Source organism: Sparus aurata, chromosome 7 (genome assembly GCF_900880675.1).
Source record: "Sparus aurata chromosome 7, fSpaAur1.1, whole genome shotgun sequence".
Classification (NCBI taxonomy): Eukaryota; Metazoa; Chordata; class Actinopteri; order Spariformes; family Sparidae; genus Sparus; species Sparus aurata.
Genome location: NC_044193.1, coordinates 33,230,911 through 33,245,033, shown reverse-complemented (window position 1 = coordinate 33,245,033; position 14,123 = coordinate 33,230,911). Strand labels below are relative to the sequence as shown.

Genomic DNA, 14,123 nt, shown 5'->3' with positions numbered 1-14,123 from the left:
CTGCCTTAACCTACAGCATAACCTAAGAACCAACGTGTGACAGTAACAGCTCAAAAATCCAGCCCGTTTCTGAGTGACCAAGCAAATTACAGTTTCTGAACTTTCTGAAGATCAAAACATTTGCACAAATAAACATAAATAAACCACAGTCTCTTTGTCATCCCCAGGTTAAGAGTCCTGCTTAGCCCAGTTTCAGTTCTGTTGACCATTGCTCCCCACCAACATTCATTCAGAGCTCCTACTACTCTAGCTGCACAGCTAACTAAGCTAGCTACAGTTAGTGGTTACTGTGGAGATATGCTGCCTGCTATTTGTTTGTAGTATGAACTTGACATGTGACCAATTGCACTGTTAACTGTAGACAAACAAAAATGAAAAAAACAAAAAGTTGTGGTTTCATTCTGAAATAACAGGCGTCAGAATTTGCTTTCTCGGCATGCTACTCCCTGTGAAACCACAACTTATTTTTTTATTTTACTGTTACTTTCTGTTAGTACTCGAGGCATGTGAGTGCAGACATGAGTTTCATGAGATTTGTCCTGATATTCTCATCTAACTCTAAGTGACAGGCTGTGTTTATGTATCAAAATGTGTATCTGCATGATTCTCCCATTCTACCTGCTGCACAGGTGTGTATTTCACAGTGTGTGTGTTGTCATGGTTGTTGATGATTTCAAAGTCTTTGACAGCCTCTCCTTTGGCTGGGCCACTGAAGTTGCAATCCAGGTTGGCCTTTCCTGCTCCTTTGGTGCTCACAGTGAAATGAGTGGGCTTATTTAATTCAACACCTGAGAGAGAAAGAGCAGTTGATGAGATCACACGAGTCAGGACTGCAATTCAGTTATAATTCCACTCAACTACAACTTGTACAGAGGTTCAATTGGTATTCCACTTGATGGGGAAAATCTAATAAATAGGGAAAAAAAAAAAAACAAGTCACATTTATGTTGTTTTTTATCATTATTCATTGTCTCTACGCAGAGCCGATCCCGCAGCCTATATAAGTGGCCGACATTGTAGGCTGTGAGCTGAAGCAGTCGGTGGGTTTAAAAAGGTGAAAATACAGCTGGCTATCGGCTCAACGCCGCCAGCAACCTGACACGCCAGCATATGTGTATGAATGCTCGCTATCGCAGAGGTCACTCACGTGTGTTACAGCCTCGGCTCTGCAGAGTCAATAATTAAAAATAACGAACTAGGTAAATTTGACTTATTTGGTTTTTGTTTCCTTTTTTAATACATTTTCCCAATCAAGCAGATGCTGGGAAACATACGTCTTTTCTCAGTCTTTGGTGGATACAGGAAAACTAATAGACAAAATTCTCACTTGTTTTTCATTTTTTGTTTGTCAGATCGAATTGAACAATTGACTGAACGAGTGATACATGGACTCTGGGCCCCGTATTTACATGTTGGGGTGAGTAAATGATTATAGAGCGAGACTTCTCCTTGAAGGTGACTTGTGTTTCTGGTTCTTCCTGTTGAATAGTCTGGATCTTACTGTTCAACAAAAGGTCTCTCTCCAGAGGAATCTTTAATGTGATGTTGTCAGACACTTTAAGATTAACAACCTCAACCTGTCAGTTAATAAAACAAGCACTTTTAGTAGACCCATGTGATTACATTGCATCCATTTTCACACACAAACATGTCAATATGGGGTCCAGGATTACAAATAGCACAATCCACTCTCCATATGATATCATGCTTTTAAAATCATAAATATGGTTTCCTTACCACTGCGGCTGAGCCCTGGTCCCTCAGCCTTGACTTTGCTAGCATCATGAGAAGGATCCACTTTGATCCTGATGGGTGTCATCGGAATAGCCTAAACAACCAACACAGGTGTTTTAACAGACAGAATACACCCAATCCTACAAGGGCAGATACTGCTGTCAGTCATGCGACAGAAAATACATGACTTAAACTAACCTGGTCAGCAAACAGGACCATGATGGTGTAGCTGCCTGCTCCAGGTGGGGTGTATTTGACGGTGAATGTGTCGTTGTCATTTCTAATTATGTCAAAGTCGATATCTGCCTCTGCAGGTCCCACCACTCCAGGGGCACACTTGATTCCAATACTGATGTCACCTGAGGACAGAAGACCAAAATCAGCCTAACAAAGAAATCCTTTAGGCGGCTCATGAAACCAAAACAATGGGCTGAAAGACGCTCAGTAAGCCTGAACTGGCTGATCGGCAACAGCTTTAAGTAGCCTTACCTTGACCAGCCTCTGCGCAATCAACAGTGAAGTATGTTGGCTCGAAGGCCTTGAGGCCGGTCTTGGCCACACCAGGTCCTGACACCTTGACCTTGTTTGGATGACAGCCTGCTCCGATATTCATCTGTGGTTGAAAACAGAGCAGCTCCAGAAACTGTCCCCTGATAAAATGTTGATGCAGAAACAAAACCCTCCTCGTGTACTCACTCTGAATGGGCTGTCAGGGATATTTACTCCTCCCCAGGAGACCATGGCAGTGTGTTTCACAGGTTTACGTGGGGTGTAAGAACACGCATAGGTGCCATTGCCATTATCCTTAACCTGTACATCCACAGGAGTACCTTCACCATCCTGTGCAGATATGGAAAACCAAAGAATTAAATATGACAGCAGCTTAAAGCATACTTGCCTTCCCACACTCTTTTCTCCTGGTCACACTTCTCCTGTATTTCTCCTGATTTTATGACAAATGTTCACACCTTTTTGCCAATTGAACCTATCACAACCTGTTTGCGTGAGTGAGAGACGTGAAGTGAAATTAATAGTGGAACTGTTCAGTCGAAGATGTACCAAACAGGAAGACAGAGGTGTTTGAGGGGCTGAAGCATGGCCAGCTGACAGAGAGCCCTACCTGAGCCACAATCTTCAGAGGAGCTTTTCCTCCTTGCTTGGCATCGACAGTGAACTCAGTGGGCTTTCCAACAGCCAAACCACTGCTCTGAAGGCCTGGACCATATGCCTTAACCTGGAATAACACATTCATGGAACTTTAGGGAAAAAAAGCTATTGTAACACTAAAAGAGATGACTTTTAAATGGTTTGTTGCAGTGTTCCTAGTTAGGTGCATACCTTGTCGGGGTAGAAGTCTTTGCCTGGTGGGTTGACGATCTCAGCCATAAAGGGAGAGTGCTGGATGTCTTCATTGTTGCAGAGCACATGTACAGCATACTCCCCAGGCTCTGTGGGCCAGTAGCGCACATCACAGGATCCATCGCCCTTGTCGTCACATTCAATTTTGGCCTGAGAAGGACCTTCCACTGAAAAACCTGACCAGGAAAGAACAAATGCAGCAAGTTAGAAAAACTTTGGATACCAACAACAGTATTTACTTCAGGAATGTTCTCCCATGTTATCTGTTGTGTCTCTGGCATCCTCACCCAGTGTCCCGACGTTGTCTCCAACAGCCTCCACAACAAAGTCAGCAGATTTTCCAACAATGCCAGCCTCCAGCCCTGGACCCCAGGCCCTCACCTTCTGCTGGCCGGCCTCAGCGCCAATCTTGACCTCAATGGGACTGAACAAGCAGAGTCACAATCACCATTACAGGCACAATGACAAGTCAATGGGATTTCATTGTAGCATTTGTGCCCATACGATTGTTTACCTTCGGGGGATGTGCTGTCCACCCCAGGTGATAGTGATGGTGTATGTTCCAGGTGTAGTGGGGTAATACTCAAAGCCATACACACCATCTCCAAGATCTTTCCTTTTACAAGGCTCCTCAAGACCTTCTGCAAACACAGTGACACACTTAATACTGTGATTACAGTGTCACTTTTTACCATTTCTTCTTAACTGCTAATTTCAGGAGTCAAGTAAAAACAAGTCACTAGCCCCATTCACGCTGCCCTTCAAGAGCAGGGATCCTGTGCTATTCTCCGCCTCTCAAAGGCAGTGAGGGGTGAACTTTCACTGCACCTCTGGAGGTAGTATCACAGGCACAGCAGATGCAAACCTACCTGTGTGAATGGATAAGCCGGAAGCGCCGAGCAGGGGCATGTCAATCTGATGGTGTTTACAGTGTGAGAACTAAACCGAGTGAGCAACATTACAGGACCAAACAGCAGTAATGTAGTAACTGTCACTGTCTTTGGCAACTTAAATGAGGAAAAAAACATTGCAGTTATACATGGAGAAGTGTCTGTCTTCCTGTCTGTCCTCCTGTCTGTCCTCCTGTCTGTCCTGCCGACTCTTCATCACATTTCTGCCTGAAAAACAGCCTCTGTCCCCGGCAAAAAACTTAATTGTGTTCAAGTTTTTGTCTCCTTCCACTGTTGTGTTGTTGTAGTTACTGTCTTGAAAAGAAAATCACGGTGACGGTCAGCCCTCCTAATTAAGACTTCAGTGAACTTTCCCCCAGAAAACAGCCTCCCTCCCCACAAGTGACAGAGTCAGACAGCGTCCTGTTTACTGATGGCGATTATCTAATTATGTAATTTAGAGCAAAAAACTTAATTTTGTCACTTTCCAGGCTGCATGGTGGGTCAGGATCAAAAAACACATAGATGTGTGCCCTTTTTTGGATCAGCAGCACCAGCTTGCTGTATGAACTGATACAGCTTTACGCTGAAGCTACTCGGTTCTGTGTGAACAAACAATGGCGGAGGAATTGGCGAAACGCTGCTGCGGAGACAATGCAGAGTCTCTGTGTGAAAAGGGCTGGTGTTTCTTGCTAGAATGCATGTCATTTGTTTATTTGTGTGTTAACAGTGGTATCTGGATAGATTTGATGTAGCAACTGTTAATTGTAAAGGTGAATACAACTAACTGACTTTATAAACCTTTACAAATCTCTAACAAATGGTTTATAAAGCATTTCATTGTTTTTTAACAGTCAAATAACTTTTAGCTAAACTTGAATCAACTATACATGTACCATTTATTAATACTGTACCATTTATAAATCATCTAACAACTGTAAACACATGACTGGTGTTTTCAGTGTAACTCACTGGGTCCCTTGATGGAGACTTTCAGCTCTCCGGTGCCGGCTCCTTTGGTGTAAACCTTAAAGTCTGCAGTCTCCTTCACCCTCAGGCCCTTTGGCTGCAGACCACGACCCTTTGCTCTGCAGAGGCTGGGGTTACATGCTGTGGAGAGACACACACAATGAAAGAGTAAGAAACAGACAGACAGCAGCTCTCAGTATTCCCACTCCAACATTATGACCACATGTGAGTTCAGTGGTGGTTTCAGTGGGGAGAGGAGAAATGAGGTGCGGGGTGAATAATATGAGAACAAAAACTATTTCCATTCCAACAGTATATCCATCATTTTCAAGAAGGGTGAAGACTTAAGGGAAAACTTTGTGCTTTTCAATTTTCAGCCCTCCTCCTACTCTGCACACCCATCCTGTGCCCCTTATCCATCTATCTTATTCCACAGAGGGAATTCAGAGACCACAGTAAAAGGAAGTAACACAAGAAGCGGCGTATCCTTCATATCTCTGGATTACAAGTGCATGAATTAGGAGCTGCTGAGTCACAGTTGCCGCCCTGCAGGGAGCAAAGGAAACCCCGCAGGAACGGAGGCGCAAGATAATTTCAAGGGAGTGGACTACTTGGCTCTCTAAGAAAAAGGATAATTGTATATTTCATTCTAATAAAATCTATTTTAATGTGTAGTATAGTAGAACAACTATGACAAATGCTATCAACAAGAAGGTCTGCCTGGTTCAGCAGCAATGTGATCAGAAAACTAAAACACAGAAAGAATGTCATTTTTTAAATCAATGGGAAATGTGAGTGCAAATCATCTGAAAAACTTCTTCTCCAACATAATCCAGGTCACTGATGGTTAAACATGTTTCTCATTCCTGATTAGCTTCAGGAGGCAGCTCCAGTCAATCATTCCATTATTATTAGTTTAGCACCAGTTCACAACAAAAGTTATCTCATACCCCATTAGAGCAGGTCCAGCCCATACTTCAATTCATTCTGATGATGATTAGACCCTTGATGAATTATGGACATTTTAACTTTACTATAAAGAGGCAAATTGTGATTTGTCAAATTGAGCTATTGCAATGACCCATTAGCATTTCTCAGTTTTGCTGAGAGATGAGATCATTTCGAGGTCAGAGATGACCAGTTGCTAATGGTGGCTAATGTTAGCCAATATGAGCCAACTTTGGAGAAAAAGAATTAAAGGGTGCCTTAACAGATGGTTTGACAAGTGTTGTTATCTTTCAGAGATGGCAGGGGAATCCCTATCCTACAACATATCTGTTTTAATTATTAGAAAATATGAATCATTGGGCCAAAACACAAACACAATACTGGTCATGCAAATACTGCTATCGTCTCACCTCTATAAATGCTAGCTCTGTGAAACGATCTCTTGTGTTATGTTATCTTAGGTGTGTGTCACTTACATTTTGTTGTTTGTATTCTTGTTGGTGATGATGTGAAGCACATGTTGTTACATATTGGTCTTTGATTGTAACTGTTATAACGTTGTGGTTGTTCTTGTGTAGGAGTTTGAATTCCTGAAATGATAATAAATTAAACTAATAGCTGACAAACTAAAGACCACAACTGAGCTGGAAGAAATGAGGCACCTGTTTCCTGGGCAACTACAAGCTACAGCTGTTTGGATCCTTCCCTCAAAATCTGACAACCTGTTTGTCAATCTGTTGGAAGAGTTTCTGCACACGGATATAGAGCCAGTTTGAGTTTATAGCTCGACAGGCAGATGACACAGACTGCACATATAAAACAAGTCTACAGAGGGAGTCAGTCTAATATCCACACACACACACACACACACACACACACACACACACACACACACACACACACACACACAGGGTACCCAAGAGAGATCCTAGGAAACAGGAAATGACAGCAGAAGGAAGGGGCCGTTCCAGAGAGAGGACAGACACCAGCAGGCCTCTATCAAAGAGAAGACGGGAAGGAGGACGGGGAGAGAAGAGAGGAGCCGGCATCCCGTAAAATGGCAGAAAAAAAGGACAGACAGCATTAGACAAGAGTAAAGGACAAACAGCAAAGAGCGAGCAGATATTGAAGGATATACAGTGGATGCTGTTTTACCTACAATACCTATAATAGTCACTAAGACTTCCATTTATGTCATTTTGGTCATTTACAGGACAAACATTCAAGCACAGAATGTGTCACAGAATGACTTATAAACAAGTTGTCTCAGTGACACTGTAGTAGGACTAGAAGAGGCAAGCTGCTCACGAATCAAACCAGGAACTCTTACCCTCTCCCACAGTGACCATGAAGGGGCTCTTGCTGATCTGACCCCCAGCGAACGTGACATAGATGGTATGCTGGCCCTCCATGGTGGGTTTGTAGGTGCAGCGGTAGCTACTGTTTCCCTTATCCTCAATGTTGCAAGTCACAGTGTTCTTCTTGCCAGCAGGGTCCATTATCATCACCTCTACCTCGCCAATGCCAGCACCTGAGAGGAACAGGAGGGAGATTCATATTATGGCAATGATAAAATGAGTTAAAACATGCAATAAAACATATCCATGCAGATTTTCTGAGCTACAGAAATGCTAGCTTTTTTTCTGGGTTTTTAAGAGCTGCAGCACTAATATTAGAAGAGTGGGAACAGGTCGAGAAATTCATTCCAACCGTGCACGTCATCCATGTTCTTACCTGCTGTGTAGACGTCAAAGTAGGTGGATTTGTTGGCGATGTTTCCTGAGGGCTCGAGGCCTGGTCCCTGGGCAGTGGCCTTGCTGGAGTCTCCTTGAGCCATGCCGATCTCCACCTCGAAGGGACTCTTGGAGATGTGCTGTCCTGCAAACAACACTGTCACCTTCAAAACAAAAAGAAGAGAGTGAAAATTGTGTCTGGAACTCTGAAGTCCTGCTTACAGGGCGTCCGCAGCTCTTTTAAAAGTCTTCAAAACAATGACAGCAGTTTCTTTTAAGCTAAATTATGAAATGAAATCATCTTAAATTGTTAAACATTCTCTTTGCCTAATGTAAACAGTCATTTTATTGAAGTTACAAAAAAATATTTGTATGTGATCATGTTTCAGTTTCAGCCAGCAGCATCTGACCTACAACACTGCCACTAGCTGCAGTAGCTCTGAAGCTCATCTTTTAATGGGCAATTGTGCATTTTAACACAAAACAATGTCAAATATGATCAATGGGTAATTTTCAATTGATTAATCAAGACTGATGGAGAGAAAGACAGGCAGACAGATTGACTTCTGATGATCTGTCTATCTGTCCAAGTCCTGAATTCAAAACCCTACTTAACGTGAACGAGAAGTATTACCTTGTCATATCTTATAGATATTATAGAATTATTACTAATGATGCATTTGTAAGCAGTGTTTGTGTTGATCTTGATCATAGAAGCAGTTAGCTGTCTGTAATAAAGTCCTGTAAAGCCTGCAGTGCACAGAAAATATTTCAACCTGTTATCAAACTAAATGTTCTACAAGTAAGTCTCTGTATCTTTAACATTACAGAATAAGGCAAGTTGGCAGTAAAGTTATTAGGGACGCACAATATATATTGATGATTTAATATTATTGGTTATTTATCCTATCTTTGAAATGATAGCTGATGAATAGAGATGATAGTATGAAGCCAAACAGCATTTATACACTTGGCACCTTTACTGCTCCTTAAGGAGAAAGTCGAGTTCCAGAGTTTTAACACAACAAAATGTATTAGAGCTGTGGAATATTACATAATCCATCTGTGATCACTACATCTGAGCCTTTCTTACCCTCAGGTGTGAATTAATTACAGGTTGGATCGACTGAAAAAATCCATATCGTGCATCCCTAAAATTCATGAAGAACTTTATCCTTAAAACAAGTTAATTTGCATTGAAAACATTGAAATAGTCCTAAAACACTTTCATCTCAAACTAATTAATTAATTTCTTTAAAAAAAATGACTTGTTAGAAGAGAAACAAACTTTAAGGACTCAACTCAACTTTCAGAGCATCAGGTATGTTTCTAACATAACAAATAATCTTTAAAATACCCATCGAAACTGTTCTGTAAAGCAGCATGTAAAAGTATTTCAAAACTGCACTTAAGTACACCGCATCAATAAATATACTATTTATATAATATACTCCGTACGTTTACATGCACATCTTAGTCGGATTACAGCCATAGTTTGACTATGCTACTCAATCGGACAACTGCAATTGTCCGAGTATACATGCCGGTGAGAAAATCGGATTACTGGCCGGAGCATGTCATACCCCGGTCCAATAGGTGGCGCTGTACCCATTTCAACTAGTGGTAACAGAAACATCTCCGGCTGACCTCTCTACGTCACCAGCTGCCTCGGCATTCGAGAAAGATGGCGTGCGAAGAGTGAGACGAAGCTACATCTTTGTACATTTCATATATGGTGTACATGATAATTACACAAACTAGATTCACAATGGCGCTCTTTCTTGCGGATTTTTTGGAGGAAAGATCGCCGTCATTCTACTTCCGGCTCACGGCCCGGGAAAGAAATCTCGCACCTGCGCAGAACACAAAATCCGATCCGATCCACCGGAACGTGTACATGCAGGAGTAATGCGACTATCAAGCAAATAATCTAGGTGTTTTAATTCGACTATGAGAAATCGATCCGGTCCGATTTTAGTCAGACTAAGGTGTATACATGCATCTTAAAAATCCGATCATAGTGAGACTAACGCAGTAATTTGGTTTTCTTGAGTGTCATGTAAACGCACTGACTGTTACTCCCAGTATCTTTGACCTATACACAGTGAACAGTCCACATGGCCTAAGAGAGTCATATCACAGTCTTCAACATTAAATAAGGGGAACTTACCTTGTGCATGCCTGTGACTTTAGGGATGTAGAAGACAGAGTAGGTTCGGTTCTTATCATTGTTGGCTGTCACTTTAGCCTGCAGGAAGGTATTAAAAAGTTATGATGATGTGCCATGATGACCAAAAAGATCAAAGACAATATTTCCCCAGGACTTTGTCTCACCTCCTCTCTGTGTCCTGCAGGATCCTCCACGTAAACCAGCACCTCTCCCATTCCTGCACTGATGGTCTCGACAGTGAACACAGCCTTCTTCATCACAACGTTACCAACCGGCTCGACACCTTCGGGGAGACAGAAGGGACAGTTCATGAAAATGTCCTGACAGACACCAATGGGACTGCAGGTGTGATGGTCTTAAATTGCAACCTGTTGGACTAAACTCAGTTTGGCTGTAAAATGTACATTTATCCAAGCTGGTTCAGCTGCTCAGCTCAACACAACACAGCTGCATTTGTTTCGTTGTTGCAGTCTGGCTGCAAATGTGTGCGTATGTGTGTACCTGGCCCATAGGCGCGGGCCTTCTTGGGGTTGAGTTTGGGTCGTAGAGGTGCACCAGGCTTCAGTTTAGCCTTGGGGAACTGGGACAGGTAGGTCATGACTGAATGCTCATCCACATTGGGGTCAACAATCTCTTCAGGGGTTATAACCTAAGAAACAAAGAGATGATTCCTGAATGAAAGGGCAGTTTTTCTTTGTTAGCATATTTGCTGCTGAAAGAGAAGAGAGGCTACAGCCGTACAGCCTGAAGCAGTGCTTGCTCAGTTGCTGTGGAGACTATTACCCATAAAAATCAACTGAGGAGTGTTGTGATTTAGTGATCAAAACCACATACCAACCTCTTCCTGGGCTCAGAAAAGTACCTGAGACAAACTAACACACAATCCAGCATGCACCCACTCATACAGACAGTTACTGTCTGATTGTGTAACCCACAGAGACAGCAGGGGACGGACACACAGACAGTTTCTTAACAATGCAGCGCTGAGGGCGGAAACAGCAGCGACCACAGAGCCAACTGTTGGCATGCTATGCTGTGCCAGCTGCCAGCTGCCTGCACCATGCGAATGTCTGGTGAATGTCTGACAACACTGTCAGACATTCACCAGAGCAATCTGACCACGAACCAGCATAGTAAAACTACATTTGGTGAATTCCATTTAAAATCTGTAAGAAACTGAATGTGTCATTCCAAAGGGGAGGAGAGGGAGGAGGATTTCTAAGTGAACATACTACAGGACTTGTTGCAGCACTGCTAGTTAACTAGATTCTGTTCCGTCATTGAAAACCACTTCCTCTGTCAGTCCAGTATGGACGAGCTGACCTTAAAGGATAAGTCTGCTGTTATTCCATATCTATTCTTCTGTCAACAAATCCCATTAAATTGATCAAACTCTCACACTGAATACCCACTAAAACACCAAATGTAAAAAAAACTGAAAATAGACCCAACAAAGGTACCATCTCCTCATTGAATTTACCTTTCAATTAGTTTATCCTGGTCTTGTCAGGTAAAACTGTAGGTTAACTGATTTTAAGTAAAAAAGGTCAAAAAGTGTAATGTTTCATGCTCATTGCTAATAGTAGCAGCCATACATTTTTGATCAGAACAAGTACGGCTGTGGCAGAAGTCCCCAGTGTATTGCTTATAAATTCAACTTTCATCTGTGAGAGGAAGAGTGTGTTACCTCTGCTTCACTGGACGGGGACTGATTTTACCTGTGGGATGCCGAGCCAGTCGTCAGCTTGCTGCATGGCCTCACGGGCGTTGTCCACTGGTTTGGTCTGATCCCACTGGTCCCAGTCAGGACACAGACCTGCACGGAAGACACGAGGCAAGCTGGATTTACTACAGGACACAGGCAGCCAGACCTCATTAATAATGTATTCTATAGTGTAAATGTGAAAAAACTATTTTATTTATAACTTCTTCTGTAAAAAGACCAAGCAGGTAAACATAATGAACACTATCCTGACAAATACAGACAGTAATATTCAAAGTGAGATAATATTATGTATTAGTTGGAAGTGATTTCAGTATAAACCAGAGAAATTCTTCACTACACAAGAAACTGAGATCAATCTTGATTCTTGATTAATCTTGAATCTGATTCTGGCTAAATGTTGACTCCAGTAACTGTCTTGGCAATGTCCATCAGATAAAGGAGAATGCAAAATATCCCTAATGTTTATTTGAAGGGGAATGTGCAGCAGTAATCAGGTCTGCCCTCCTACAGCCGTCTCAGTGGCCCAACAAGATGGCCCATGGATCAGTCCATTTGATATTATGGTGTTTCTTCATTATCACACCAGTGGATCCTGGAAAAGTGTGTCAGCATTTTTCATTAGCTTGTTCATAACCATCTCCCAAGTCTCTAGGTTTTTATTATTTGGGCAATGTTGGAAGTCTGGAAGAAAATGAAGCTTTTGGTGAATCCTTATCCTTCCCCAGCTCCAGGCTGCTGGTGATCCACAGGTATGTGAAACATCCTGAGCATGTAAACAGAAAAACTTTCCTTCACCTACATCCCTCCTCCCTTCCTCATTTAACAGCACAAGAATGGAAAGTTTCACAGCACTAGGCTGGTGTTCTTTTCAACCCCCCGCTGTGGGGGGAAACACATTCACAAGTCCCTCCCAGAGACACACAGACAGACACACACACAAACACACACACCTGGAGCACAGCTGTCGACCAGGGCACCCAGGGCCCGGCCACTCTGCCAGTCCCGGCTGAAGTTGGTGATTGGAAGCTCGGGCAGTTTGTTCTGGATCCATCCCAGCAGCCTCTGCTTAGGTGTCTTCTGCTTGCCGTCATCCCCCTCCTCGTCCTCATCCCACATGGGCATGGAGATAGAGTAGTGCAGGATCAAGGTCCAGATCAGACCCAGGATCAGCTTCAGGTTCCCATCTACTATTGCTTTTGAGTCTGGAGAGAGAGATATGATGTCATGTCAACACGCTTAAAACATTCACACAGACCTGAAAAACTGGCACGTTTAACATTTCCATTCTCCAAATCCACAATTAGAATTGCTTTAAAAACATTTTAAGCACTGACTACTACTACTACTTTATGTATCATTTTAAAAAGCAATAGTATCAAGAAGTAATTTAATGGAAGACACTGAGTTTAGTTTAGGAGCTGGGGCACCTTTGCACACAAGTCAAGATTTTGTAAGCATTAGTGGGGCCCTGCCAGAGGAGTCACACACACACACACACACACACACACACACACCAGGGCATGTGAGCGGAGCGGGGAGCGGAGCGTGCAAAATATAGTCGGAGCGCAGAGCGGGTTTTAATCCAAAGGCCAGATCGATGGTTCCGTTTCGCTCCAGTTCCGTTCCGATACCGCTCTCCACGAGTCTAGGGCATGCACAAGTCCACACAGACTCACGTGTGCCTTCAAGGAGGTCATTCGTTGAGAGATGGAGTTTGTAAAATATTTCGAAATGCAAGCAGACAGGTCATATAAGTGCAATGTCAGGAATTGCTCCCTCCTTTAAATTTGAGCGAGTGTGGAGCGATTTCACCGGAGCTGAATGAAATTTTAGGTGAGCGGAGCTGTCTGGTTTAACTTTGAGCGATGGAGCGAAAACCCACGTAAGCGGGGAGCGGAAATTCTCACTGCTCAGCTCAGCTCAGCTCACATGCTTTGACACACACACACACACACACACACACACACACACACACGATCAGGTCGATCAGGGATTGCTCAGGTCCAGTCTTGAGGACGGGTGGAGCAGTGTGTTTGTGCTGATGGCTATCAAGGGTGTTCATCAGAGGCCTGAATGGCTCAATCCAGGATTCCTGAAGAGTTGAAGTTTTGGTCCTTTTATTTGGTAGATATGTGTGAATACCATTTCTGACAACAGTTGTGTCCAGTTGGCAGTTTAACTGTGATTTCAGACTTTGGGACACTCTGATAAGGGCTGCAGAAAGCATGAAAAACAAAATAAAACACATCTTTGGACAGAAGAGCTTGAAGCTATTCTGATTCCAGTGCTGCTCACATTGTTGTCAATGTAATTGTAATAGTAATTGTTGGTAGCAGCAGCTCTACCTCAACAATGAGGTCTTGAAAAAAAATTAAAATTGGAGGTGTTCTTGCATCAGAGTGCTGGGGCTGCAGTTGGGGGGTTGGGCTACTAAAATGGCTCAATAGTTAAGGTCGGCAGCAGGAGGCTCTGAAAACTGCAGCAAGAGTGTAAGGATAGCCGGAGGGGGTGGAATTTCATGCATGATGCAGATGAGGAGCTGAGCTGTGAGACAGTCAGGAAACTAAGGCTGGGAAGAAACAAATGTAAGCAAT

General features: G+C 43.0%; 1 protein-coding gene across 4 annotated transcripts in view; it reads right to left on the bottom strand.

The window, feature by feature from the left end:
• flna (filamin A, alpha (actin binding protein 280)) overlaps window positions 1-14,123 on the bottom strand; it is a 52,550-nt gene that overhangs the window by 19,093 nt on the left and 19,334 nt on the right. For all 4 annotated transcript variants that reach the window (XM_030423572.1, XM_030423574.1, XM_030423573.1 and 1 more), the window contains exons 3-19: window positions 12,480-12,731; window positions 11,522-11,619; window positions 10,305-10,452; window positions 9,968-10,086; window positions 9,804-9,881; window positions 7,635-7,797; window positions 7,231-7,431; window positions 4,956-5,093; window positions 3,608-3,734; window positions 3,381-3,517; window positions 3,073-3,269; window positions 2,855-2,968; window positions 2,431-2,574; window positions 2,224-2,347; window positions 1,933-2,093; window positions 1,738-1,828; window positions 619-788 (exon numbers count right to left, since the gene is read on the bottom strand). In XM_030423572.1, coding sequence (XP_030279432.1) covers window positions 619-788; window positions 1,738-1,828; window positions 1,933-2,093; window positions 2,224-2,347; window positions 2,431-2,574; window positions 2,855-2,968; window positions 3,073-3,269; window positions 3,381-3,517; window positions 3,608-3,734; window positions 4,956-5,093; window positions 7,231-7,431; window positions 7,635-7,797; window positions 9,804-9,881; window positions 9,968-10,086; window positions 10,305-10,452; window positions 11,522-11,619; window positions 12,480-12,731 — 2,462 coding nt within the window. The remainder of the gene's footprint in view (window positions 1-618; window positions 789-1,737; window positions 1,829-1,932; window positions 2,094-2,223; window positions 2,348-2,430; window positions 2,575-2,854; window positions 2,969-3,072; window positions 3,270-3,380; window positions 3,518-3,607; window positions 3,735-4,955; window positions 5,094-7,230; window positions 7,432-7,634; window positions 7,798-9,803; window positions 9,882-9,967; window positions 10,087-10,304; window positions 10,453-11,521; window positions 11,620-12,479; window positions 12,732-14,123) is intronic.